The sequence below is a fragment of the Xenopus tropicalis genome, chromosome 10 (assembly GCF_000004195.4).
Source record: "Xenopus tropicalis strain Nigerian chromosome 10, UCB_Xtro_10.0, whole genome shotgun sequence".
NCBI classification, from domain to species: Eukaryota; Metazoa; Chordata; class Amphibia; order Anura; family Pipidae; genus Xenopus; species Xenopus tropicalis.
The window spans coordinates 3472947-3499420 of record NC_030686.2 but is presented as its reverse complement, the minus strand read 5'-3'; the positions used below and the strand labels follow the sequence as shown (position 1 = coordinate 3499420).

At 40.3% G+C, this 26474-nt stretch overlaps 1 protein-coding gene across 5 annotated transcripts in view; it reads left to right on the top strand.

Moving 5' to 3' along the window:
- sycp2 (synaptonemal complex protein 2) overlaps positions 1–26474 on the top strand; it is a 48273-nt gene that overhangs the window by 10768 nt on the left and 11031 nt on the right. For 3 of the 5 annotated variants that reach the window (XM_031894465.1, XM_031894464.1, XM_031894467.1), the window contains exons 6-33: positions 885–909; positions 1225–1310; positions 2833–2921; positions 4231–4265; positions 6080–6219; positions 6301–6353; positions 7038–7083; positions 8401–8499; positions 8755–8815; positions 9903–10051; positions 10229–10303; positions 11627–11782; positions 12026–12110; positions 12487–12614; positions 12703–12769; positions 12847–12904; positions 13071–13186; positions 14476–14594; positions 14882–14994; positions 16593–16629; positions 17036–17106; positions 18702–18759; positions 18836–18891; positions 19683–19731; positions 20997–21165; positions 23744–23796; positions 24930–25088; positions 25304–25496. In XM_031894465.1, the coding sequence (XP_031750325.1) occupies positions 885–909; positions 1225–1310; positions 2833–2921; positions 4231–4265; positions 6080–6219; positions 6301–6353; positions 7038–7083; positions 8401–8499; positions 8755–8815; positions 9903–10051; positions 10229–10303; positions 11627–11782; positions 12026–12110; positions 12487–12614; positions 12703–12769; positions 12847–12904; positions 13071–13186; positions 14476–14594; positions 14882–14994; positions 16593–16629; positions 17036–17106; positions 18702–18759; positions 18836–18891; positions 19683–19731; positions 20997–21165; positions 23744–23796; positions 24930–25088; positions 25304–25496 (2545 nt within the window). The remainder of the gene's footprint in view (positions 1–884; positions 910–1224; positions 1311–2832; positions 2922–4230; positions 4266–6079; positions 6220–6300; positions 6354–7037; positions 7084–8400; positions 8500–8754; positions 8816–9902; positions 10052–10228; positions 10304–11626; positions 11783–12025; positions 12111–12486; positions 12615–12702; positions 12770–12846; positions 12905–13070; positions 13187–14475; positions 14595–14881; positions 14995–16592; positions 16630–17035; positions 17107–18701; positions 18760–18835; positions 18892–19682; positions 19732–20996; positions 21166–23743; positions 23797–24929; positions 25089–25303; positions 25497–26474) is intronic. The other 2 variants (XM_031894466.1, XM_031894468.1) reach the window with 1 other exon arrangement.

The following is a 26474-nucleotide window of genomic DNA, read 5'->3' as shown; positions in this document are numbered from 1 at the left end:
CACCCTAGGCATAGGCCTTTGGGTGCCTTATAAATACGGCCCTGGGCATAGAGATGGGGCAAGGAATATATGATTGACAGCTGAGATTTCTAAATGTTTCTGCAAAGGACTTTTATTATTCAGCTTTTTATGTCTGGGTTACAGGTCCCCTTTAAAGGAAAAGGAAAGGTAAAAACTCAGTAAGCTTTATCAGAAAGGTCTATGTAAATACAGCCATAAGCACTCACATAGTCCTCTATCAAAAGTAACACATGATTTATTTTCTTCTTTTGTGTATACATGTTCTTCTGTATCAGACTTCCTTCTCCCAGAAAATTCCTTCAGGGCACAGGCATGAGTCTGCACAGTTTCTCTCAGTCTTCTCTCCCTCCCTTCTCCTCCTCCCCCTCCCAACTGTGCTGTGTAATCTGAGATACCAGCAGCCAGAGCTGCAGCATGAAAGCTACTGAGACCAAGCTAAAATGGCAGCTGCTATCTGAAACAGCAGAGGTTAACGTCTAGGGCTGTTTACTCAGCTATAGTAATGCTTTCTGCAGAATAAATATAGCCTTTATTGCCTTTTTAATCAATTGGCAATAAAATGGCAAAATGCCTTTCCTTCTCCTTCTCACACCATGAGGTTATGAGTGTAGTGGGACATTAGCTGTACAATAAACCTGAAAAATAGCAGTATTATACCTCCACAGTTACACTGGGTTAACAGAGAGCTTCTGTAAAATTGCCTAGAGCTGGGTTTGTCATTAGTGTAGAGCTTACAATCTATTTCCGGGGCCCTGGAAATTTCCGTCCTCTTGTGTTAGATCAGCATTGTTAGTCTAAAGGAGAAACAATACTATTCTGATGAAGGAATAATACCTTACTAATTGTGATATATTCTTTTCTAGCTCGTTCATGACCACAGCAGTGAGGGTAAGTGATTGTTTTAATATCGAATACTTCCCATATTCTGTCCGAGACGTTACTGAGTTTATGCAGGATTTGGTTTAAGTGAATCCTCAGGCTGCGACTGAGCTTAGTATAAACTTTTTAAACTTGCCGTTTTTTCTGTAATGGGAGAATTTCTGCTGAAATTTTGGTGAACAAAATGGCTATTTACCCTTTTTAGAAGAGGCTTTTGTATTCCGTAAATGCAAAAATTATGAATTTTAGTGCATCCCAAGTGTACAGGTAAGCAAGTAAATGAGAGTATTACTAGTAAATTTCTGTATACCCTTATTTATTCAGGAAAAATGCAGATACTGGAGCATTTCCTCGTCAGAGCATGTTCCTTAGTATCCAACGCTGCAACAAATATCTTCGTTAAACAAGAGGTAAGCTTCTAAGCCAAGGTATGAATCTAAATATATATGTTTTACTGTCAGTGTATATTTCAGAGAGCTTAAAAGAATATGGATAGAGATGGATGGAAAGTGTAAAATCATTTGCTGAATTAAAGTGAAATGATTCTTTTACATTTGCTACATTAAGCTTACACAGCTGATTTAGCTGGCACATAGTTTTTACTATTTGCCTACTATTAGGTGGGGTCTGCTTCCTCTGCAATGTATTTTCTCTCACATAAGGTTCAGATTTCATGCGTATTCCACTCTTCCAGCTTAATTAATTACATACCATTTTGAGGCATCAGTGTAGTAAATGTAGCAATTAGGACTGCTGTGTATAACATTATCAACACTTCATGGAAAGAGTTGGGCAGCACTGATCCAGTGTATATATATATATATATATATATATATATATATATATCCAGTCCATAGAAAGCACTCACGGCATAAATATCAATAAAGAAAGTGCTTTATTCAGGCACAATGTCTACGCATTTCGATCCACATGGTATCGTCATCATGGATGTGATTTGTGGGTCAGCACCCAGCCGTTGTTTTTTGGACTGGTGAGTGCCGATGTTGGGAAAATATATACTGTATATATATATAATATATAAGTATAAGCAATGGTTAAGCTGCACTCCACAAGAGTTTAGATACTACCTGGGTACCAGTGCAATGTTATAATGTAGATAGAGAATAAAAATGACGGCACTCACAGGAATTTTCACATCGGAGAGATTAGTTGAAGAAAATAAAGTGAAGTCTTTTAATCAATCCGGATTGATTAAAAGACTTCACTTTATTTTCTTCAACTAATGTCTCCGATGTGAAAATTCCTGTGAGTGCCGTCATTTTTATTCTCTATCTATATATAATATATATCTATGTATATCTTTATTTATAAAGCGCTACTTATGTACGCAGCGCTGTGCAGTAGAATACATTAATACAAACAGGGGGTTATTAAGATAATAATAGATACATATAAAGTATAACAATAAATACAAGATAAATACAGTTGCAACAAGTTAAGAGTCAAAGACACAAGAGGATGGAGGTCCCTGCCCCGTAGAGCTTACAGTCTATATGGGAATGTACCTTACAGACACAAATAGGCAAATATAAGTGCTGTAGGTCACAGTGGGTGACACTACAATATAAGTGCGAGTTCCCAGATTAGGTGCTGGGCGAGTGCTCCAAAAGGTAGTCTTTATATTTTATATACATATGTTTATAATGTTTGCCATAAATTAAGGAAGAACACAAATGTAGAGGCAGCTACACAAGTACCAGGGAGTACACTTGCAAAGCAAGAATACTAAAGGTAAAATAGTTTGCACAGTATTGCTCATAGTTCTAGTTAGTACACTCTTAAAGCTGCAGTGTAATGTGACGATGTGAGATGGTAATGGCTCATTACAAATCAAGCCATTTTGAAAGGTAACTAACAAGGAGTATAACAAACAGTCTCATATACTGTAAGCTTTGTGGATTTGTTTTTCAGGTAGTGCGTAGGCTGAATTTAATGCTGAACACTATGCCTCTGGTTGCCAGAAAGAAAATCCTTTCTACAGAAGAGATGACTTCTGCCATGTAATTATATTGTTGTTTTACAGCCCTTTCAGAAGAAGCCAGCGCTACACATTAGAACTGCTTTCAGCTAACTCCCATGTAACTGGAGGAGTCCCAAGCCGGACTTGGATTTCTTACTATTGAGTGTTATTCTGATACCTGCTGGGAGCTGCTATCTTGCTCCCTTCCCATTGTTCTGCTGATCGGCTGCTGGGGGTGAGGGGGGGGATATCACTCCAACTTGCAGCACAGCAGTAAAGTGTGAGTGAAGTTTATCAGAGCACAGGTCTCATGGCTGTGGCACCCTGGGAAATGAAGAATATGGCTAGCCCCATGGGAAAAACAGATTACAATGCAGTATTCTGCTGGAGAAGCTCTAGTAACTGATTGGTTTTGAAAAAAGAACGTTTTCCCATGATACAGCTATAAAAAGCTGACAATTCAGTGTGACTTAGTCCTCTCCTTTAAAAGTCTATTATCACCAGTGTATAGAGTGGCCAATCCCCTGTTTGTTGTGCTACAGTATCAGCGTTACTTAGTAGAGGGGAGGCAGAGTAGAAGTGTAAGGGGTTGCTGGGGGAAATCCGTGAGTGCCAGAGAGGGCAGCCAGACATTACAAAGCAGTTGGTACGTGACTTCTGACAACCCGTCCAGCATATTTTGCACATTACTCATATGTGTGGCCAGTGTAGCTTAAAAAAATACTCACATCACTACTGCTGCTGCTACTGTAATATTATCACATTAAGCAGTGCCTAAATAGTCCTGTTTAACTTGCTGCCCTGGCTAAGGTGTCGCAGTATTATTTTATGTAAAACAAAAACTGTTACTAATATAGGGGCTACATTGTAACACTGCAGGTACAGGTATTGGACCTATTATCCAGAATGCTCGGGACCTGTGGTTTTCTGGATAAGGGGTTTTTACCTAACTTTGATCTGCATACCTTAAGGCTACTAAAAAAAATCTTATAACATTAAATAAACCCAAAAGGGCTGTTCTGCCCCCAATAAGAATTAATCATATCTTAGTTGGGATCAAGTACAAGGTACAGGCATGTGATCCATTATCCGGAAACCCATTATCCAGAAAGCTCCAAATTACGGAAAGCCCGTCTCCCATAGACTCCATTTTTATCAAATAATTCAAATGTTTAAAAATGAATAATAATAAATACCCTAAACATGTCTTTGCTGAACTGCCCCCCGGCCACTGTGGCTCCTAAAGTGTGACTCCATGAGGGCAGGCTTTTTGTGCACTCAGATAAATCGTGTTTTATTCACATGTTGTCTCATATGTGACAGTACTTTAACTAGTACTTGTTTTTTAGGGCTTCTATGGCTAAAAGAATATTAGATGCTGGCGGTAAGTTGCTTTACACTTCCACATTCAATATTACCGTATATACTCGAGTACAAGCCGAGTTTTTTAGCACAAAAAATGTGCTGAAATACGCAGCCTCGGCTTATACGGCTATCAGCAGTGTCAGAGCGTGCCGAATGTGCGCTCGCGTTAGTAGCATTCGTGCGACTGCTCAAGTCCGTGGCCTGGAGGCGGTGCCTCAGGAGAGGGGGGACATACATGAACCGCATGTGTCTGTGTAAAACTGGGTAAATTGTATTCTTTCCTCACTCCCCATACTGCTCCCAGTACCGCTCCCCGCTGCGTCTCCTCTCTCAGTTGGCAGGTGTGACGGAGGACGCAGCGGGTGGGGGGCGGGTCAATTCCCGGGCCCCCCGCCTAATGGTCTAATGGTGGTGACTGTGTGTCTTGGTGCAGAGCTGTGGAAATGAAGTTTGATAAAGGGGAACGCCACTTAAACACATATTAAGCTTTTTGAAAAGAAAACATGATTTCAACTGTTTGGAACAGTTACCTAAGCCCCGCCCCCTGTTCTCCTGCTGATGTGGCTGACTACTTTGAGACTCAAATAAAATGTAACAGTAGTCGAATGTCCATAGCCTGCCCTCATCCAAATCCCACAATTCCCTGCACACGTGATGTCACTTAGGAAAGGAACATCCCAGTACAATGCATTGTCTGTTATGTAAGTCCTGCATGCTGTCTGTAAGCTTGTTACAATTTGTAACATCAGTGTTTTAGTCCCTCCTCCCCTGCCAGGATTTCAAATGATGGAGAAAGAACTGTTTTGCAGCTGGATTTCAGCATATACTTTTGAAGGAACAACCTTCATAATGAAAAAGGACATACCTTTCCCACTTTAGGCTTATACTTGAGTCAATAAGTTTTTCCAGTTTTCTTAGGTAAAATTAGGTACCTCGACTTATATTCGGATCAGCTTATACTCGCTTTCCAGTCACAGTTTAGTTGATTGCTGTCATCTGAATGAAAAGTGTTTACACATACATTTAATTTAGTTCTGTAAGCGCGAAGACACACGGAGCTACTAGTAGCAGCTACTTGTCACGGCTACAGAAATAGACAATAACTAGACGATAACTGTCTCTCTGTGCGTGTTTAGTAGGGCCAATTCTCTGTATTGTCTATGGCAGGGGATGTTCTAGAGTTTAGTAGCCGTGACAAGTAGCTGCTACTACGTAGCTCCGTGTGTCTTCGTCCTAAAAGTTTTACTCACTTTTTCTGCTAGGATGGGGGAGTGTGCTTCTCATGTGTCACATGACATTGCTTCTGGTAAAATATACTGCACTCTAGAAACACCCAGGATCAGAGAAAGCCACATGCCAGAATGGATTAAAGGGGTTGTAAACCCAACCATAACGCTGCCCCACTGCGCCCCCTGGTTTTGCTATAGAAGTTGCCAAAAAACATAATTATAGATGCAAGAAAATTCACCAATGAGAATTCTACTGATCTTCATTATAAATGCAAAAGAATTGACCAATGAGAATGCTGATTCCCAGCACTGTGTCAGGCCCCTTGCTGGTACCTTACATATAGAGATAATTATGTCATTTTTCCCGTCATTATATGGCACAGGAATCAGACATGGGGATAATGGGACAGACTTGTTCAGTGCTGGGAAACTGTGCATTTTAATAAAAGCCAAGTTTTGGGAAAGTTTAATGGTGCAACATTGCTTTAAGTATACAACCCTGATGTTCCTGGACTACAGCTCCCAGCATGCCTCACCCTTCATTATATGTTAAATTGGTTGTGCTCAGTATCAGATCATAATGCATAGGAAATCATTATTACAGATTTTGATTTGCAAGTGGCGATCACAGAAGCTTTGTGCCGGATGACATCAGAAGCGCAAAGAGAACTCACCAGTCAGTGGTTTCCCATGGAATTTATCGCTGAAGCATTCAAAAGAATAAAGGATTCTGAGTTTGAAACCGTACGTCTGGCTATTATACTCTTCTTAGGTTAAAAGGAAACCATTTTCTTGTAACTACCTTCATTTTGTTATTTTTTATAGGACTGCAGGAAATTCCTTAACCTGATCAATGGAATTTTGGGCGGCAAAAAAAGGTAAACTCTTCTGGAATTAAAAACCGAATTCAGGAATCATACACTAACACCATGCAGCAAAAAAACACTTTCTAGGGAATTAATTCAGCAGAGATTATATATGAATAGGGGAGGTCCTGAATAGAAAAAATACTTATGAAAAGTAACAATAACAATACAACTGGAGCCTCAAAGAGAAATAGTTTTTGGCTGCCGGGGTCAGTGACCCCCATTTAAATGTTGTAAAGAGTTGTAAGAAGAAGGTAAATCGTTCAAAAACTCTAAAAAAATAAACAATGAAGACCAACTGAAAAGTTGCTTAGAATTGACCATTCTATAACATACTAAAATTTTACTTGTAATAAAATACATTTATTACAAGTATGGATGATTTAATAAAACAAATAATTTGGGTTTCCTGTTTAATTTGCTAAGGATTATTATTATACAATTTATTATGTGTTACACGTCCCCTTTAAGAGTTAGAAAAGATGTATTTTGGAAATTTAATGAAGCATTATCCTTATCATACACGTTTGGGTTCTATAAGAAACATCTTATGCATAACATGCACTTTATTGCCGCTGTAGTTGGTGTTCTGTATTTGATTGGGTAATAGGCATGTACATCTGTTTCTAGAAAGTATGCACAGAACTATGGGAATATATTTCTGCTGTGTGTAATAAACATCCTTCTCTCATACAGCGTTGTTACCTTGCCTTGTCTGTCTGCATATCTTGACAACCACAAGGTAATGATTTTTTTTCTTTTATAAGAGGAATTAAACATGTAATTGCAGTTATTTTGTGAATACCTTGAACAGGCAGCCCTTAAATAGCTGTTCATGACAAGACATGTTCCAAATGTGTGAGAGAATAACAGAAAAAAGGGCCCCTTTCAAAGACCATTCGGGATTTGGGTCTTTTTTGTTTTTTACCTTTTTGTTTTTATCCTAGAAGAAAGATGAAATATAAACCTGAGATACAAGTGCTATTGAGGTGGGGCTAGAGAGGAGAAGAAAGGTTACAGGGTTAGAGTAAGAACCCACGAAGCAAGTTACTTGCCCCCAATAGATTTCTGCTATTGCAGGCAAGTAACCGCTCCGGCAACAATAGAAGTCACTGTCGGAAAGCCCTTCGCATCGATTTGGTGATCCGAAGTTGCCTGCAGGAGGAAACTTTGCGTAACTTCGGAAAGCAGAGATCTATCGCGGGCGAGTAACTTGCTCTGTAGGTTCATACCCTAAGGGTAAAGGGTCACTCACACAGCTGCATAATTTTAGCCTTTATGCCATCAGCACATGTAGCCTAAAGCTGCCCATACACGTTCAGATTTCAGTCATCTTCCGACAAACTTCGGGATATCGGTCGTACATTCAGCCTGAAATTGTAGGATAAAGGTATAAAAATAACCAATGGGAGGATGTTCTGAACATGAAATAGTTACAGGCACCAATCGTACGGAAGTGACTCCCATTGTAAGTTCCCCAAGGGTATCGGCACATACACAATACATGATTTTATCCTTTTCCCACCGACATTTTCTAACCTATCGACTAAACAACCAATCGCTATGGTATGAGAATTATCGGGATGATAATTTAGAGTCCACACACAGTCCAAAATTGCCAGCTTAAGATTTTTTATCATCCCAGACCTTCCCAGTAGAGACCTGTGTCTAATCTAGTAGACCAGCAATCAATATTTTGCCCTCCCTCCCAATCCCACTACTCAATCTGCTACCTGCCAGCCACCATGAAACATCATGGATGCCACCCAAGAGTGGACGCAACTATGGGAAAGAGGCAGAGAAATGTACAGCAAAATGCTCTACCAGAACTGACCCAAAGCTTACCTGCATCCACATCAAACTATCTGCAGTATTCTGCCAACCTACCTGCAGGTCTTGTGGGTTTTGGGTCAATCTGCTTATCGCTACAATGATTCACCACTGAAAAGTTATGTGCTGATAAGGCGGATCTGTGAAAATCTGGCCAAGAAAGTCTGCGGCAAAATTGCACTGATCCCCAGTGAGAGAGTTTATTATGTTTTATTGCACTTTCTCATAGTTCCAGATGCCATGTGATGAAAAGCTGGAAGAATTCTGGATTGATTTTAATACCGGTACCCAAAGCATTTCCTTCTACATTTCTGCAGGTGCCGCAGAGGTGAGACAATGGCATTGCTGGTGTTGCAACATAATTATTTAGTCCAGTAGCCCATAGGCAACCAATTGGATGTTTTCTTTCATTACCCTACACCAATGAAAGCTAATTGCTGAATTACTGCATAAGAGTTTACCAACGTAGTTCAGATTGCTGCTCTCTGTGTGCCTCAAATGAAACACAACAGAAGGAGCAAATGGCAAGACCCAACATAATACAAACATAATACAAAACAAATGCACTTTTCTTGTCCTGTAGGAGCATCAGTGGGACACAGTATGCGTGAAAGACAGTGATGTGATTGTGTACAGCATTGCAGGTATTTCATTGGTCTCTATCATATTCTTTGGAAAATACTTGTCCAGGTATGGGACCTGTTATCCAGAATATCTTGGACCTGGTGTTTTATTTCTAAATTACACTGTTCACATAGCAAATAATTCCCTCTGCCATTTAAACCTTTATTCTTATACCAACAAATGTATTTTTAGCTGTAATATTGGTGTGTAGGCGCCATCTCAGTGCATTGTGCCTGAGTTTGAGCTTTCAGCCAGCGCTACACATTAGAACTGCTTTCAGCTAACCTGTTGTTTCTCCTACTCCCATGTAACTGGAGGAGTCCCAAGCCGGACTTGGATTTCTTACTATTGAGTGCTATTCTGATACCTACTGGGAGCTGCTATCTTGCTCCCTTCCCATTGTTCTGCTGATCGGCTGCTGGGGTTGAGGGAGGGGGGATATCACTCCAACTTGCAGCGCAGCAGTAAAGTGTGCCTGAGTCTAAGCTTTCAGAAGGAGCCAGCGCTATACATTAGAACTGCTTTCAGCTAACCTATTGTTTCTCCAACTCCCATGTAACCAGAGGAGTCCCAAGCCGGACTTGGATTTCTTACTATTGAGTGCTATTCTGATACCTACTGGGAGCTGCTATCTTGCTCCCTTCCCATTGTTCTGCTGATCGGCTGCTGGTGGGGAGGGGGGGATATCACTCCAATTTGCAGCGCAGCAGTAAAGTGTGACTAGCCCCATGGGAAAAACAGATTACAATGCAATTACAGATTGTGCTGGAGAAGCTTTATTAACTGATGGGTTTTGAAAAAAAACATGTTTTCCCATGACTACTAAAAAATCTTTTTAACATTAAATAAACCCAATAGGATTGTTTTTCCTTCACTAAGGATCAATTATATCTATGTCAGGATCAAGTACAGGTACTGTTTTATTATTACAGAGAAAAAGGAAATAATTTTTAAAAATAAGAATTATTTGCTTATAATGGAGTCTATGAGAGACGGGCTTCATGTAATTCGAATTCAGGTTTCCATATAACAAATCCGATACCTGTAGTCTCTATATTTTTCTAAAGTTCAACCTGGTAACTGATTTAGCTCTTTTTATTTGAACAGAAGTAGACAATAACAAGTTACTGACAGTGGATCTGAAAGCACCGATTGCCGCCGGTCAGTATGAAGGGAAGCAGATACGGATATATTTTAGTTGTCCTTTGGATATCTTGTCTGCTGCTCAGAGGGTGTTTGCTGCACAAAAGAATAAGGTAAGTTTTTTTGCCCAAAATGCAGCGGAGCAAATAGTCTCAACCTTAAGTTACATTTGCCCACTTCTGTGCCATTACCCTTACATTTGTGGTTTGTTGTCTGTGGTTTGTTCTTGATCATCCATTACATTTGTAAGTGATAAATAGATCTGTAATAATATGCACTGTTTTTAATAGGACTTTATTAAAAAACAAACCGCGTCAGATGCAGAAACAACAGTCCGTGTTATATTTGAAGAATGTCGATCTCAGGTAAAAATTGCTTTGGCTTGTCCTTTATTGCAAATCTGTTTTATTTTACATGTCATATATAACAGCATAGATAGCTGTGTCTCTCTGTCTCTTTCCCCCATAAGGGTGAAGACACACGGAGCTACTTAGTAGCAGCTACTTGTCACTGCTACTAAACGTCAGAAAATCCGCTGCCATAGACAATACTGAGAATTGCCTCTGCTAAAACACACATAGGGACATTAATCTGTAAATGATCAGCATTGTCTTTTTTAGTAGCTACAACAAGTAGCTGCTACTAGTAGCTCCTTGTGTCTTCAAATGGAGTTACATTCAAATGTAAAAAAGAGTTGAAGAGCAACACAAGGATGAAAAATGCTCCTGGGACTACAAATAGGGGCTCTGATTGGCTATTTGGCAGCCCCTATGTGGACTGGCAGCCTACAGGAGTCTCTGTTTGGCAGTACACCTGGTTATAATGCAACCAAAACTTGCCCAAAAGCAAGGGATTCAAAAATAAGCATCTGCTTTGAGGCCACTGGAAGCAACATCCGAGGGTGAGGAACATGTTGCCCCCAAACCACTGATTGGGGATCACTGGTCTAGAATATCCTGTTCTTATTTATTTGCCTTCCTCTTCTGCCTCTTTTCAGCTTTCCAATAGGGGCGACTGACTCCAGTATCCAAATAACTATTATTCTTTAAAGGCTTCCAGTTTATTGTTGCTTTTATTACTTATTTTTCTTTTCATGCCCAACCCTATTTATTTTCTAATTTCTTCAAAGCACAACCTGGTTGCTATGGAATATAGAATACTAGTGACCTAAGGTTATACACTATTCCAATAAGTGTGCTGATTGGAATAGCACGCTATATAATGTATCAGCCGAATCAGTTGTGCTGGCTGATACATTATATAGCTTTAAGAAGGGGCTGGATGACTTCTTAGCAAGTAAGGGAATACAGGGTTATTGGAGATAGCTCTTAGTACCAGTTGATCCAGGGACTGGTCTAATTTGCCATCTTGGAGTCAGGAAGGAACTTTTTTCCCCTCTGCGGCAAATTAGAGAGGCTTCAGATGGGATCAACTAGAAGTTAGGCATTATGGTTAAATGTGATGGACGTACGTCTTTTTTCAACCTAACTTACTATGTTAGGGAAATAGGGGAAGAGAAGGACTGAACCTTAAAAAATAACTGCTAAACACATATTTATATTCAATTGCGTTTCCTCTCTTTTTTCATGACTCCAACTAGTCCTACAAATATTCCATAGAAAATATTGTACACATTTTCTAACCATCTCTGTATCCACTGATGCCTGTTCTTAACTGTCACCTTTAAGATCCTTCTGTCTGAAAGCCAAGGGTCCAATTCTTCTGTGAAGCCTGTGGCTGAACCAGATGTCAAAGATTTTGCTGGGAAAAACCAACCTCCCTCTGCAGCTTCAAGCCTCAAGCAAACTACTTGTAACCACGAGCATAACACTAACAGCTTAATGGCAAGTGGATAAATGTTTTATTATGTATATAAATAACATGTGGGGGGCACCAAAGTTTCTGATGGTGGCCCTGATTACCCCTGTTTATTCGGTCTTTCTAAGGAACCCCTGCCGCTCTACTATGCATTCCTGAATTAGTATCGCCTTTCAGTAATTATTATTATTGTCCAGGAGAGCGCGCTATTATACCACTGTTTTCACCTTGCAGATGATTAACGATGTTTTGTCATTGTAATATTTTAGCCTACAACTCCTGTTAAAGTTAAAATGTCAGAATCTTCAATGGTTGGGTCTGGACTGAAGATAACTAACATAGCCACAAACAACCGTAAGTTAAACTAGGAACTTACTTAGCTGCGTGTTGATCAAAACAGGACAACTTTTTTCATAGAATGCCCTGTGTTTAATTAATATGTGTTTATAATTATTGTTGATACTGTTATTAGTGATTTTATTGTCTGACCCATTCACCCTTTTTATGCCTGCTGGTATTATGATATTATAATAACTTATGGGTGTGTTTTCAATTGCCCATAAACACAGTCACAGCACACCAGGTATAGCAGATAAACGTACGTCTGCTTTGGTGGGTGCCCAGAAAATCCAAATTGACTCCCCACAATAAACTTAAGATTCCACTGACTCAGCTACATAATACCCGTCAGACTGATGGCGCTTTTATCATAATTAACTTTTATTTTCAGCTGCATCTAGGAGAATTAGGACAAAACCTCCTTTAGAAATGGTAAGGCCTGCTGAAAGGAACACTGTGCCACCAAATAAATCCCGAGGTGGGTCCCCTTGCAGCGACAGAACTCCTCAACTGGCAAAGGTAACGATCAGGATTAGAATGGATGCTGCTAATCATGATGGGATCATAAACTATGATCATAAATTACATTTTATTTCTATATATTTAGCATAAATCCAGTACTGATGCTGCATGTACATTCCAATATGTAAACAAAGCTCCTAAAGGTAATCCAGGTTAGTAACATTTTGGGAACAACAAATGCTGTATCTAGGAGAAACTTATTTTAGACGCATGTTTCTCATTTTTGTAGATGAATTAAATGAGATTGTGCCAGACACACAATATTGTGCCACAAAGGATTCATCTTTGTAAGTTTCCAGACTTCTTATACTATATATATGATAACAGAATCTAAATCTTGCTCTACAAGACTGCATTTCAATGTCCTGCAGTTTGCAGTCTGATCCCCATGCACTGGTTATACTATTGCCTGTAAGTAGCAAACTTAAATTCTTGTCTCTTTTCTCCTCACAGATTGCCTGGTCTCACTAAGAGATCTGTAAATCAACATGAAAGGAACAGGAAGCAGGAAAACAGTGGCGGTTTTGGAAATAAAATAAGTGTATCGTCTGTATGTATTGCTAATCAGGGTAAATATGGAAGCTTTCTTTAAAGGGGTTGTAAACCCAACCATAACAATGTCCCACAGCACCCCCTAGTTTTGCTATAGAAGTTGCCAAAAAATTTATTTATAGATGCAAGAAAATTCACCAATGAGAATTCTACTGATCTTCATTATAAATGCAAGAGAAGTGACCAATGAGAATGCTGATTCCCTGTGTCAGGCCCCTTGCTGGTACCTTACATATAGAGATAATGATGCCATTTTTCCCGTCATTATATGGCACAGGAATCAGACATGGGGATAAAGGGACAGACTTGTTCAGTGCTGGGAAACTGTGCTTATTTCTTCCAACTCCAATTGCAGGAACAGAGAATAGGGAGCCGGATTTACACAAATCAGCTAAAATTTTAATTGGAGGATTCTTTGCATTTTAACGTGGCCGCTGGCCCTGGAGATTTCGGGAAAAGTTTTGAAAAAGATTTATTGTGCAATATTGCTTTAAGAATACAACCCTGATGTTGCTGGACTACAGCTCTCAGATCAGCCCAACTTTCATTATATATTACATTATTTTGGGATTTGTAGTCCAGCAACAGCTGAGTAAAATTTGGTTGAACAGTGCAGCACAGCAGGGTTAAGTGCCCCTTGGATTTTCTTGGATAATTTTGCTTTGTTCTTTTTTGCCACTGGGTTGAACAAGCCGGTGTGGTCTAAGCAAAGCTTTGATGTATTATCCAAGCCATTAAGAGAGGCGTTTTCAGATTAAATGTATTAATCTACTCTAGACAGACCTACTACAGTCCTAAGGACTATCTGGCATATATGCACAGACAGTGGGAATTTAAGATCTCTGCTTGTTTGTCCACTTTTATTCCAACTGATTCAGTCAGTTTGGTGCTTGTATTTTCATTTACTTTTATCTATCTATCTAAAACTCTAAGGGCTCTGGTACACGGGGAGATTAGTCGCCCGCGACAAATCTCCCTTGTCACGGGCGACTAATCTCCCAGAGTTGCCATGACCCGCTATCCCACCGGCGAACATGTAAGTCGCCGGCGGGATGGCACACGCGGCGGCGCGATTTCCCGAAATCGTCGAAAAAGCCTCGCGAGTCTTTTCCGCGATTTCGGGAAATCGCGGCGCCACGTGTGCCATGCCGCCGGCGACTTATATGTTCGCCGGTGGGATGGCGGGTCATGGCAACTCGGGGAGATTAGTAGCCCGTGACAAGGGAGATTTGTCGCGGGCGACTAACATCCCCGTGTGCCAGAGCCCTAACATGCATTTGAACTTTTCACTTTTATCTAATTGCAGGAAAGATCAGCAGCCACCTTGTCAAGCAGCATTCTAATGAAATATCCACAACTCCCACAAAAGAAATGTCTGCTAGATCATCAGAATCAAGCATTCAGAAACACTGCGAGAAACACTTGGTAAGACAGGGATTCACCTTCTAATGTAGTTTGCTAGAGCATATTTATAAGGTACAGGTATGGGACCTGTTATCCAGAATGCTCGGGACCCAGGGTTTTCCGCATAAGGGATCCCATACCTGTATAATTAATACACGCCGGAACATCTCCTTTCTCTTCTGCAAAGTTTAGAGACATATCTATAGACCTGTTATTTCTGGCGTCTTCACCAATTGTTGACTGATTAAATAAAAAAGTGGGTTCTAATCAAATTATTTTGTCTGGTATTTCACAACTGCCTTTGTCAGAAAGAGAAACCTAAAGAACTGATCCAGGCTACAGATTTGTTAGTTGAGAATATCAGAAGAAAGTACGCCAGGCTGACAGAGGAGGACAAAAGAGAAGAGAACACGTTTGAGAGGTATCTCTGTCATTACTTCTCTACGTGACTTCTGTTGTACAGGGCTGGGGATAGAGAAGAACTGCAGAAGGGTTGGGGCCCCCAGATCGAGTCCCTTTATTTTTTTTAATGGCTGTTCTATATTTATAATGGCAATTCGCCAGCCTGAACCCAGAAAAAAATTTCTTGGGCAAAGTTAGTATTTAGCGCTTAGGAAATATTCACAGTTATGCCAGTGGAGAAAATGAGATCCACTACTTTCAGATTCCTGTGACACCAAAGTGGGCATTTACTAACATTTATATTTCATTTTTTCCATGTTAAAAAAACACACACATTTTTTTGTGATTTATTAAACATAAAAACCACTAATACAAAACGTTGCAATCTAAAAGCTGTCGAGGTCATGTAGAAGTCAATAGGAGTTGTCCTAGGCAAATTGTAACACTCTTAATTTAAAGAAACAGTAACACCAAACAATGAAAATGTTTAAAAGTACATCAAATGTAACATGTACTGTTGCCCTGATAAAAGTTCTGTGTTTGCTTCAGAAAGACTCCTATAGTTTATATAAATAGCCTGCTGTGTAGCCCCGGGGGCAGCCATTCCTGCACTGGTACAGCTGGGGTGTTTGCTACAGAAACCCTACTATAGTTTATATAAATACCCTGCTGTGTAGCCCCGGGGGCAGCCATTCCTGCACTGGTACAGCTGGGGTGTTTGCTACAGAAACCCTACTATAGTTTATATAAATACCCCGCTGTGTAGCCCCGGGGGCAGCCATTCCTGCACTGGTACAGCTGGGGTGTTTGCTACAGAAACCCTACTATAGTTTATATAAATACCCCGCTGTGTAGCCCCGGGGGCAGCCATTCCTGCACTGGTACAGCTGGGGTGTTTGCTACAGAAACCCTACTATAGTTTATATAAACACCCCGCTGTGTAGCCCCAGGGGCAGCCATTCCTGCACTGGTACAGCTGGGGTGTTTGCTACAGAAACCCTACTATAGTTTATATAAATACCCCGCTGTGTAGCCCCGGGGGCAGCCATTCCTGCACTGGTACAGCTGGGGTGTTTGCTACAGAAACCCTACTATAGTTTATATAAATACCCCGCTGTGTAGCCCCGGGGGCAGCCATTCCTGCACCGGTACAGCTGGGGTGTTTGCTACAGAAACCCTACTATAGTTTATATAAATACCCCGCTGTGTAGCCCCGGGGGCAGCCATTCCTGCACTGGTACAGCTGGGGTGTTTGCTACAGAAACCCTACTATAGTTTATATAAATACCCCGCTGTGTAGCCCCGGGGGCAGCCATTCCTGCACTGGTACAGCTGGGGTGTTTGCTACAGAAACCCTACTATAGTTTATATAAATACCCCGCTGTGTAGCCCCGGGGGCAGCCATTCCTGCACTGGTACAGCTGGGGTGTTTGCTACAGAAACCCTACTATAGTTTATATAAATACCCCGCTGTGTAGCCCCGGGGGCAGCCGTTCCTGCACTGGTACAGCTGGGGTGTTTGCTACAGAAACCCTTCTATAGTTTATATAAATACAATGCTCTGTAGGCTTTGAGTCTGTATTCTCCACACTCACTGCTAAATTTGTTTCTTTTCAGGAAAAATGTGGATAAACATCCCCTGCATACAAACAAGGTAATATCTGTGCAAGCAATGTATATGCTTTTACCATAACACACACTATGTAACATGGATATACCCCTGGCTTGTAACTTTAATGGCAAGCTCTGAAACATGCCAGCATCCATTTATACCCGAATTCTTTCTGACAGATAATGCATTGCTCTTGCATTGTTCGTGTTCTGTCTGGCAATGCTATTAATGTGCTTTCATTATATTGTATTTGGTTTTTACATTGCTATGGATATTGTTCAATATTTTATTTTATAACACTACAGACATACTCGACTTCATTCAAATAAATTCAGTTTAAATGTACAAAAGAGCGTGTACTTGATGGGCCATTAATGCAGGAAAGGTTTCAGTTCAGACACTGCCTGTACTGTGATCTCAGCAAACGTTAAAATTTCAATTTATTTAGGATAAAAATAGAACAAGAGGCTTCAATCAGCACAGCCCTAAAGATTTTTCAACGACGACAAAAAAGCCATGGTAAGTGTCACAGTGGCAAAGCCACAGATTCATTAAAAAGGGTTATTGACCTTAATATGAACTTTTAGACACTATTTGCAATTGGTCTTCATTTTTTTTATTGGTGTTTTTTTAAATATTAATGTATAAATGTTTTTGTTCAGCACTTCTCCAGTTTGAATTTTTCTACAGCTATCTTGTTGCTAGGATCCAAATTACCTTAGCAACCGGGCAGTGGTATGAACGAGAGACTAGATTATGAATAGGAGAGGCCTAAGTAGAAAGATAACAAACAAAAAGTAACAATAACAATGAAACTGGAGCCTCACAGAGCAATAGTTTTTGGCTGCCCCCAATTTGAAAGCTGGAAAGAGGCAGGCTAAAAGCTAAAAAACTATAACAATAAAAAATGAAGACCATTTGAAAAGAATTAGCTATTCTATAACATACTAGATGTTAACTGAAATATGAACCCACCCCTTTAAAGGGGTTGTATATTGAAATTATACAAATGTTATTCTGCCTGGGGAGTTGTCATACTCTGCTTTCTTTTATTTATTAAAGGGGCGGTCACCTTTAACTTAACTTTTAGTATGTTATAGATTGGACAATTCTAAGCAACTTGTCAATTGGTCTTTATTATCTATTTTTTATAGTTTTTGAATTTTTTGCTTTCATCTTCTAAGTCTTTGCAACTTTCAAATGGGGGTCACTGCCAAACACTATCGCTCTGTGAGGCTCCAGTTTTATTGTTACTTTTTATTACTTATTTTACTATTCAAATCCTCTCCTATTTATATATCAGTCTCTCATTTAAACTACTCCCTGGTTGCTAAGGTAAGTTACACCCTAGAAACCAGATAACTGCTAAAACTGAAACAGAAATTCAAATAATTTAAAAACTACAAATAATAGAAAAGGAAGACCAATTGCTAACTGTCTCAGAATATCATTCTCTACATCATACTAGAAGAGTTACTCTTCAATTGAGACAAACAGTAAGGAGATTGTCATGGATTATGGAACATTGCTTCAATGGCCTCTCTTGTTTGACTTAAGGCCCCCATAAACGGGCCAATTTTTTACTGTCAAACAACTGATTCCCGAACGATCCAATACTATCGTTAAGTTATCATATAGTTGATGGTGTGCGAACGATTGTCGGCCCACTAATCGACCCGACATTATCGTCCCCAAAATCGGTCGGCCAGGTTTAAAAATTTTAGTCGTTTAACGATAAAATCTGCCAGTTGGTGTGAGTGTCAGACATTTGTCTTCGAACGATTGTTCTCTGCGCATGTCATGATTGCCAGCAGCGGAAGTCAACAAACATAAATAAATAAATACTGCTTCCGCTACCACATTGGATCGTACGTAGATGTACGATCGTACGTATTTTACGATAATGATACAATGAAACCTTTGCAAATTATCGTTGCCCGTGGATGGCATATCGTATGGAAAACCCGATCGCCATACGATCGTTTGTCGATATAATCGTTCGTCGCACAATGAGTGAAATCGCCTCGTGTATGGGGACCTTTACACATAAGGAATATTGATCATATGTTATTTATAATCGCTATATTAAAACGTACTGTGATTTCTCTTCTCAGGAAGGATGTTTATGATTTCCAGTTTAGCGCAACAGATAATCCAACGATCAATCTTGAGGTATGTACATACTTATCAGTCATGATTAATATTATTTGTAAAGATTGAAACACAAACACAACTCTGTTTCTGATAGGTATCAGCACCTACTGTGTCGGAGAGGATGAGCAGCAAAGCGCTGGCCATTGGCAAGTAAGTCTGCCTTGTTCATTTGCTTCAGTCACAGCAACTGTATCCGCATTCATAGACGGGTTGAATGATGGTATAATAGCATACAGGTATTGGACCTGTTATCCAGAATACTTGGGACCCGAGGTTTTTCTGGATAAAAGGTCCTACCATAATTTGGATCTCCATACACCAGGTGCTCATTAACTAACCATTGACTTTGTATTTTAAACTCAATTCAGATTTTTTTTAGAAAACAAACGCAACTTTTCCAAGATTTACTGAGGGCCCCATTCATTAAACCACAATTTTTTTTTTTTTAAGGAAAAATCTCATGTTTTCTAATTTATAGAACTTTTCCTAATGTCCACAATAATTTCGTTAAAATTCCACAACTTTTTTGTGGTTCTCGTTAACTTCCATGAAAAAGTTGTATTTTTCACAACAGTTACGACCATTTCAGCATTCATTCAAGCTTTGGTATCGTGACTATATTTTAGGTATATTTAGGTTGGATCTGTAGAATGCCATTGAGTCCTATGGAAGGCTTCCAAAATCATACATTGAAGGTTTCAAAGCCAGGTTTTTGTGCCGTTTACGAATGTGGGTTTTTAATGATTTAGCTTTATACAGTATATGGCATATATGTATTTTACAAAAAAACATCATTTTAACATAGAGGGGTTGTTAACCTTTGAGTTAACTTTTCATATGATGTAGAGAGTAATATTGAAACAATTTGATCTCCAGGACTCTGTGACTCTGGGAACATGTGATTTGACAACACTAATTTTTATTTTCTTTAATTATTAAAGGAAATCAACCAAAAACAAACAGAAGGGAAAGACAGGCACAGAGATAAAGGTATCTTTTATACATTTTGTCCTTAAAAGTGGATGCAGGTATGGGACCTGTTATCTAGAATGCTCAGGATCTGGGATTTTCTGGATAAGGGGTCTTTATGTAATTTGTATCTCCATACCTTAAGTCTACTAAAAGATCATTTAAACATTAAATAAACCCAATTGGATTGCTTTGCCTCCGATAAAGGGTAATTATATCTTAGTTGGGATCAAGTACAGGTACTGTTTTATTATTACAGAGAAAAGGGAATCATTTAACCATGAAATAAACCCAATAGGGCTGTTCTGCCCCCAATAAGGGGTAATTATATCTTAGTTGGGATCAAGTACAGGTACTGTTTTATTATTACAGAGAAAAGGGAATCATTTAACCATTAAATAAACCCAATAGGGCTGTTCTGCCCCAATAAGGGGCAATTATATCTTAGTTGGGATCAAGTACAGGTACTGTTTTATTATTACAGAGAAAAGGGAATCATTTAACCATTAAATAAACCCAATAGGGCTGTTCTGCCCCCAATAAGGGGTAATTATATCTTAGTTGGGATCAAGTACAGGTACTGTTTTATTATTACAGAGAAAAGGGAATCATTTAACCATTAAATAAACCCAATAGGACTGTTCTGCCCCAATAAGGGGTAATTATATATTAGTTGGGATCAAGTACAGGTACTGTTTTATTATTACAGAGAAAAAGGAATCATTTAAACATTAAATAAACCCAATAGGACTGTTCCGCAGCCCCAACATCCCCCCACCCCATGGTGCAAGTACTGTGGCAATTTTACAACTGTGGCACCTATCATCCTTAGGGTAAGAACCCACAGAGTGGTTTAGTCGCCCATGATAGATCCCTGCTGTTGCGGGTGACAAACCTCTCAGAAAAAAGTTTCCACTGGCAACCATAGGAATCGCAGATGGATAGCACTTTGCATTGCTTTCTTATTCAAAGTATTATGAAGAAAAAACTTTGCGCGACTTCAGATTACCAAAGCGATATGAAATGCTTTCCACCAGCAACTCCTGTTGTCGGTGGAAACCCTTTTTGGAGCGGCGTGTCGTCCACCATAGCTCTATCGGGGGCGACTGAACCGATCAATGGGTTCATACCCTGAAATTACTTCCTCCGCCAGAGGTGTGGGCTAATAGAACCTGCACTCCAGTTGGGGGAAGCAAAAGTATTTTTTCAAAAATCTATAAGGGGGAAGTAATTTTATTGTAATCGGTGCACTTTAAGTAGCTGAGCACTATTGTCTTTTTGTACAGACTAAAGCTCACCAAAGGCATCTGTTCAGTGATACTGAAAGTGAGAGAGGGGGTGATGATACTAAATCCAATTTAAGCTGGTTGCAAGAACAACACAGCAAAACGAAACCTCCCATTGCAACCTATAGAAGGCAAAAAGCACAGAAGCAACAAGAACAAACCATGCCATGTAAGTGTCTGTGTGTGTGTTTACAGGTGGGAATAGGATTTATTGCAGCATATACATCAATATAGTAAAAGGTTATCTCTTCTCTAGAGGGTCAAAGTAAAGGTCCGAAATCCATCCATGGTTCACCCTCCGCTTGTATAGGAAACATTAAAGGGGACATATTGCGTGAAAAGCAATATTGTGCCAATGACTTGTCCTCATCTAAATATAGAAGAAACATGCTTTAAAAAGTAGTACTGATTTTTTTTTTAAAAGTTTCTCTAGAAACCCCACTAGTCCCGCCCATCTGTTCTACTTCCTGCTGCCTCCTTTCCCAGGCTGTGCAGGAGGAACCAATCAGCAGCTAGGCTGACCTGATAGGGAACTGAAGCCTGTCTGTGCTTGTGTGAGTGCAGGGCAGTGATTGGCTATCCCCCTCCTATTGTGCTTCTGGCAGGGACTGTTAGGACACGCCCACCCCTCATTTGAAACACAGACAGGGACCTGAGAGGATCTATAGGGAGCTCCAATAAAGGGGCCATTTTTACAGGTAGAATTAATGTTTAGCCCAAAGTGAAACCACCAGATTAGAGGTTTTTTATTTATCCTGTATTAAATAAAAGTATGCTGATCTGAGTAAATGGAAAGAACTAAAGTTTCCTTGGCCAAAGCCCATTTTTGTGCTAATTTATTCTGCTACAATGGTGTTTTGTTTATAGGAAGAAGTTAAACTAAGAACAAAAGCCCTATGATGTTATACTTATTAGGCCAGGAGAAAACCCTTTTTACAGCTTCTGTGTTTTGCAGAGAATTCTCTTATTAGTTCTAGAAATTTCTGGTGAATGAATACATTCCACGGAACAAGCGGGGCAATCAGAGAGGTTTTTCACCCTGAAGAGACCTTTGTCAGCGCTGTGTTTTATACCTGCTGAATTCCATACCCTCAAGTTTGTGCTTCGTTCCACTTGATTCACAAGCAGAAAGAATTGCGCTTACACAATGCAACCGAAATGCGTGGGTGGTTTATACATTCAGTCGCATGCTTTTGTTTTACTGTAAAGCCTCCATCACTATGGCTCCTCCTCAGAGCCTACATGCCTGCTTTTACATATCAATTTCAGAAGTTGGCTGCTTTTTGAGGATCATTTAAACACAGGTTGCATTGAAAAAAACTAACTATTTCGCCTGGTTTTGGTGAAAAAAAAATCGTGTTTTTTTGCTTATCTTTGCATCATACCCCGGGGAGAGCTACATGCCTACTTTATTATTCCTCATTATGTTCTTAGGTTAACTCCTATTTTTTCTAATAACCTTTTATTTATTTTCTGTCCTTCATCACATCTGCTGGATATCCTAGGCATTAAAGGAAAACTATACCCCCCAAACAATGTAGACCTCTATAAAAATATATTGCATAAACAAGCAAAAACCTGCTTCATCTAAATAAGACATTTTTGTAACAATATACTTTTTTAGTAGTATGTGCTATTGGGTAATCCTAAATAGAAAACTGCCATTTTAAGAATTAAGGGCCGCCTCCTGGGATCATAGGATTCACAGTGCACACAAACAAGCCAAGGCACACATACATGCTAGGTCCCATCAGCCAATGGATGGACAGAGTTCTGCCTTTTGCTCCCACACTACTTCCTGTTACAGTTAGAGCTGCATCACTTCCTGTCAGCTGATCTCTGAGAGAGCACACAGCCCATTACTAAATTGCGGCTCAAGGGAAAGGATGTAAAAGGGTAATACTTACTGATATATAATATATATTCCAGTTTGGCAAGATTCTTTAATAGATCACTTAATATAATATAAACTGTTGGTTACATATTCATTCAGGGGGTATATATATATTTTCCTTTAAATAGTATTATCTGCTGCCTGGTAAGGTGGCCATACACTGCCAAATGCACTCCTTTGGTGAGGTCATAAACCAAGCAGATCTGGTTACAATCTGGCTTCCCCCATTTTGAACCAAATTGGGCTGATCAGATCATTGGGCTAGGACCAACAATCAGGTTCATCAGGGCCTATGGAGACCTGTCAAACAAGGACGATGTCAACGTGTCAATGTAATCTTCACCCAACTGGATTTTTAGAGCCGCCCGATACCTGGATGATTTTTAATGGGCCAGATAAGCTGCTGTGATTCATTTACACCACTTCTTCACATTTCCAAACAAAAACCTCCGCCAGCTTTGTGCTATGTCCAAGTGTCCTCCTGATCCGGCATCTGGATTGAAATGTCTAAGGGAAACAATATGGCACCTCCCTGGTCTGGGTACACAAGTCTTTGACAAAGGGAAACAATATGACAACACACACACATATATATATATATTTATTAAAGGGGTGGTTCAGTTAAGTTAACTTTTAAATATGTTATAGAATGGTCTTCATTATTTATTTTGTATAGTTTTTGAATCATTTGCCTTTGCAGCTTTCAAATACGGGTCATTGTGTATATTGTGTATTGTAGGGATGGTGTTTCAATTTCTGGAGTGGGCTAGTTCTACAATCCATAAGTACAGTACAGGCTAGAATATTTAGTATACAAGGTATATTTACTGGTTGTTTTTTTTTTTTGTTGCAGACAAGATGAGGCACATAACAACAAATAATTCACCAGAGCCCAAAACAGGCAAGGTAAGGAATCATTTTGCCACTTTGTTATATTTGCAGTTCAGTTTTCTGACATAGACAGCTACAGTAATCCTGCTCGCTCACACAACTAATTGTAGCACACACAGGGACGTCTGTGTAAAGACACACAATTGTTATTTGGACTGACCAAACTATCTGTGCACACATTTTTTTGGTTTTTGAGGACATATATATAAATAAGGCAACAGGGCCGCCATCAGGGGGCACAGGGGGGATAGTTGTCCCGGGCCCGGACGATCATCGCTTTAAAGAGGGGCCCGGCCCGTCGTTTTTTTAGCTCGGGCCCCCTTTAAAGAATTACGGGCCCTGTCATTGGTGGTCAGCGGGTAATTTGATTGGTTGCGCCCCATGTGTACGTATGACATCAACCTTATAAAAGTGTGCCGATGCAGCGGGGAGCCAGGGGACAGATCAAGAGGATGCAGTCGGAGGGAGCAGGTGGTCGCTGGGGGGAGCCACAGGAAGCTGTAGGTCGCTGGGGGGGGCGGAGCTGGAGGATGCTGGGAAGGACGCTGAGGGGGAGCTGGAGGATGTTGGGGAGGATGCTGGGGGGGAGCTGGAGGATGCTGAGGGGGGGAGAGCTGGAGGAATAGGGGGGAGCAGGAAGCAGCGGGGAGCGGCCATAGTATGAGGACACTGGGGGCGGACCAGCAATGTTTTAGGGGACCCTGGGCTGGCACCAATGCAAAACGTAACCCCCTGGCTACCAATGTTTTAGGGGGGCCCTGGCAACCAGTGTTTTAGAGGGGTCCTGGCTACCAATGTTTAGGGGGCCCTGGCTACCAATGTCTGTGTGTCCTTTGTACTGATGGGAGGGGTCACTGAGGGAGGAGCCATTGGGAGGCAGGGCATGGGAGATGGGGGGACCCAGAATATTTTGTTGTGAGAGGCCTTGTGATTTCTGATGGCGGCCCTGTAAGTCAAAAATAAATACGGTGAATGTTTAGAATGAAATACATTCCATACATAGTAACATATGCTGTATATTAGAAATACCAGCTGTACTGCTAACCCAGCTATGGGCTAAATGAGCACCAGTGTTTCTGTTAAAACCGCTGCATTAAATACAGTTAGTGTAGAATTGACCTGGTATTTTTTTTTTTTTTTTTTGACAGAAATCATATAATAGGAGTGGCGGCAATAAGCATAATAAGCTCAAGCGTCCTTGCAGAACAGCTGCCAAAAGCACCAACTATAAAGATCTCTCCAACTCAGAGTCAGATGCTGAGGTGCCTTTTTCACCCCCGAAAAGAGAGGAGCCTGTAAGACGCAAGGTAACAGAACGTGAGATACTGCAGATTATTTATGGGAAAAGATCACTCACATTACGGTGGATTTACAAGTGTTGCTAGGTAACAGTGCATAGAATCTGGTATATTGCTGCTGTGCCAATTATCCTTCCATAATACAAAGCATATGCCAGGTCCAACCTTTTGCAGTTGCTGAACTTGAATTGTATATTATAAGGTGTTTCATTTTGTCTTTTAAGTTTGAAATATGTAAAGCACAGAAGGAGCTGGTGGAAAATCCAAAGAACCTCAAAAAGAATGATCTCAAAAAAGATCAAAGGAAATATTTGGAAAATGATACCCCAAAAGATTGGAAGGTTACGACTAGAAAGCAACGGGAACCTTCTCCTTTCCCACCTGAAAGTCCTTCTCCTTCTATTGAACAGTTCAGATGTGAGTCACTAGCACTTTGTCTGGGTAACATTAAGGGTGAACATACACGGAGCTACTTAGTATTATCCCTTATAATACATGAGTGATACTCAGAGTTCCCTGTATAACTCAGCCTGCAGCCTTGTGCCTTTATATGGGCACAGAACCCCTCAGTGACTGCTAATATCCTTATCATTTACAGTAGGGGGTACATTATCCCTTATAATACATGAGTGATACTCAGAGTTCCCTGTATAACTCAGCCTGCAGCCTTGTGCCTTTATATGGGCACAGAACCCCTCAGTGACTGCTAATATCCTTATCATTTACAGTAGGGGGTACATTATCCCTTATAATACATGAGTGATACTCAGAGTTCCCTGTATAACTCAGCCTGCAGCCTTGTGCCTTTATATGGGCACAGAACCCCTCAGTGACTGCTAATATCCTTATCATTTACAGTAGGGGGTACATTATCCCTTATAATACATGAGTGATACTCAGAGTTCCCTGTATAACTCAGCCTGCAGCCTTGTGCCTTTATATGGGCACAGAACCCCTCAGTGACTGCTAATATCCTTATCATTTACAGTAGGGGGTACATTATCCCTTATAATACATGAGTGATACTCAGAGTTCCCTGTATAACTCAGCCTGCAGCCTTGTGCCTTTATATGGGGGGCACAGAACCCCTCAGTGACTGCTAATATCCTTATCATTTACAGTAGGGGGTACATTATCCCTTATAATACATGAGTGATACTCAGAGTTCCCTGTATAACTCAGCCTGCAGCCTTGTGCCTTTATATGGGGGGCACAGAACCCCTCAGTGACTGCTAATATCCTTATCATTTACAGTAGGGGGTACATTATCCCTTATAATACATGAGTGATACTCAGAGTTCCCTGTATAACTCAGCCTGCAGCCTTGTGCCTTTATATGGGCACAGAACCCCTCAGTGACTGCTAATATCCTTATCATTTACAGTAGGGGGTACA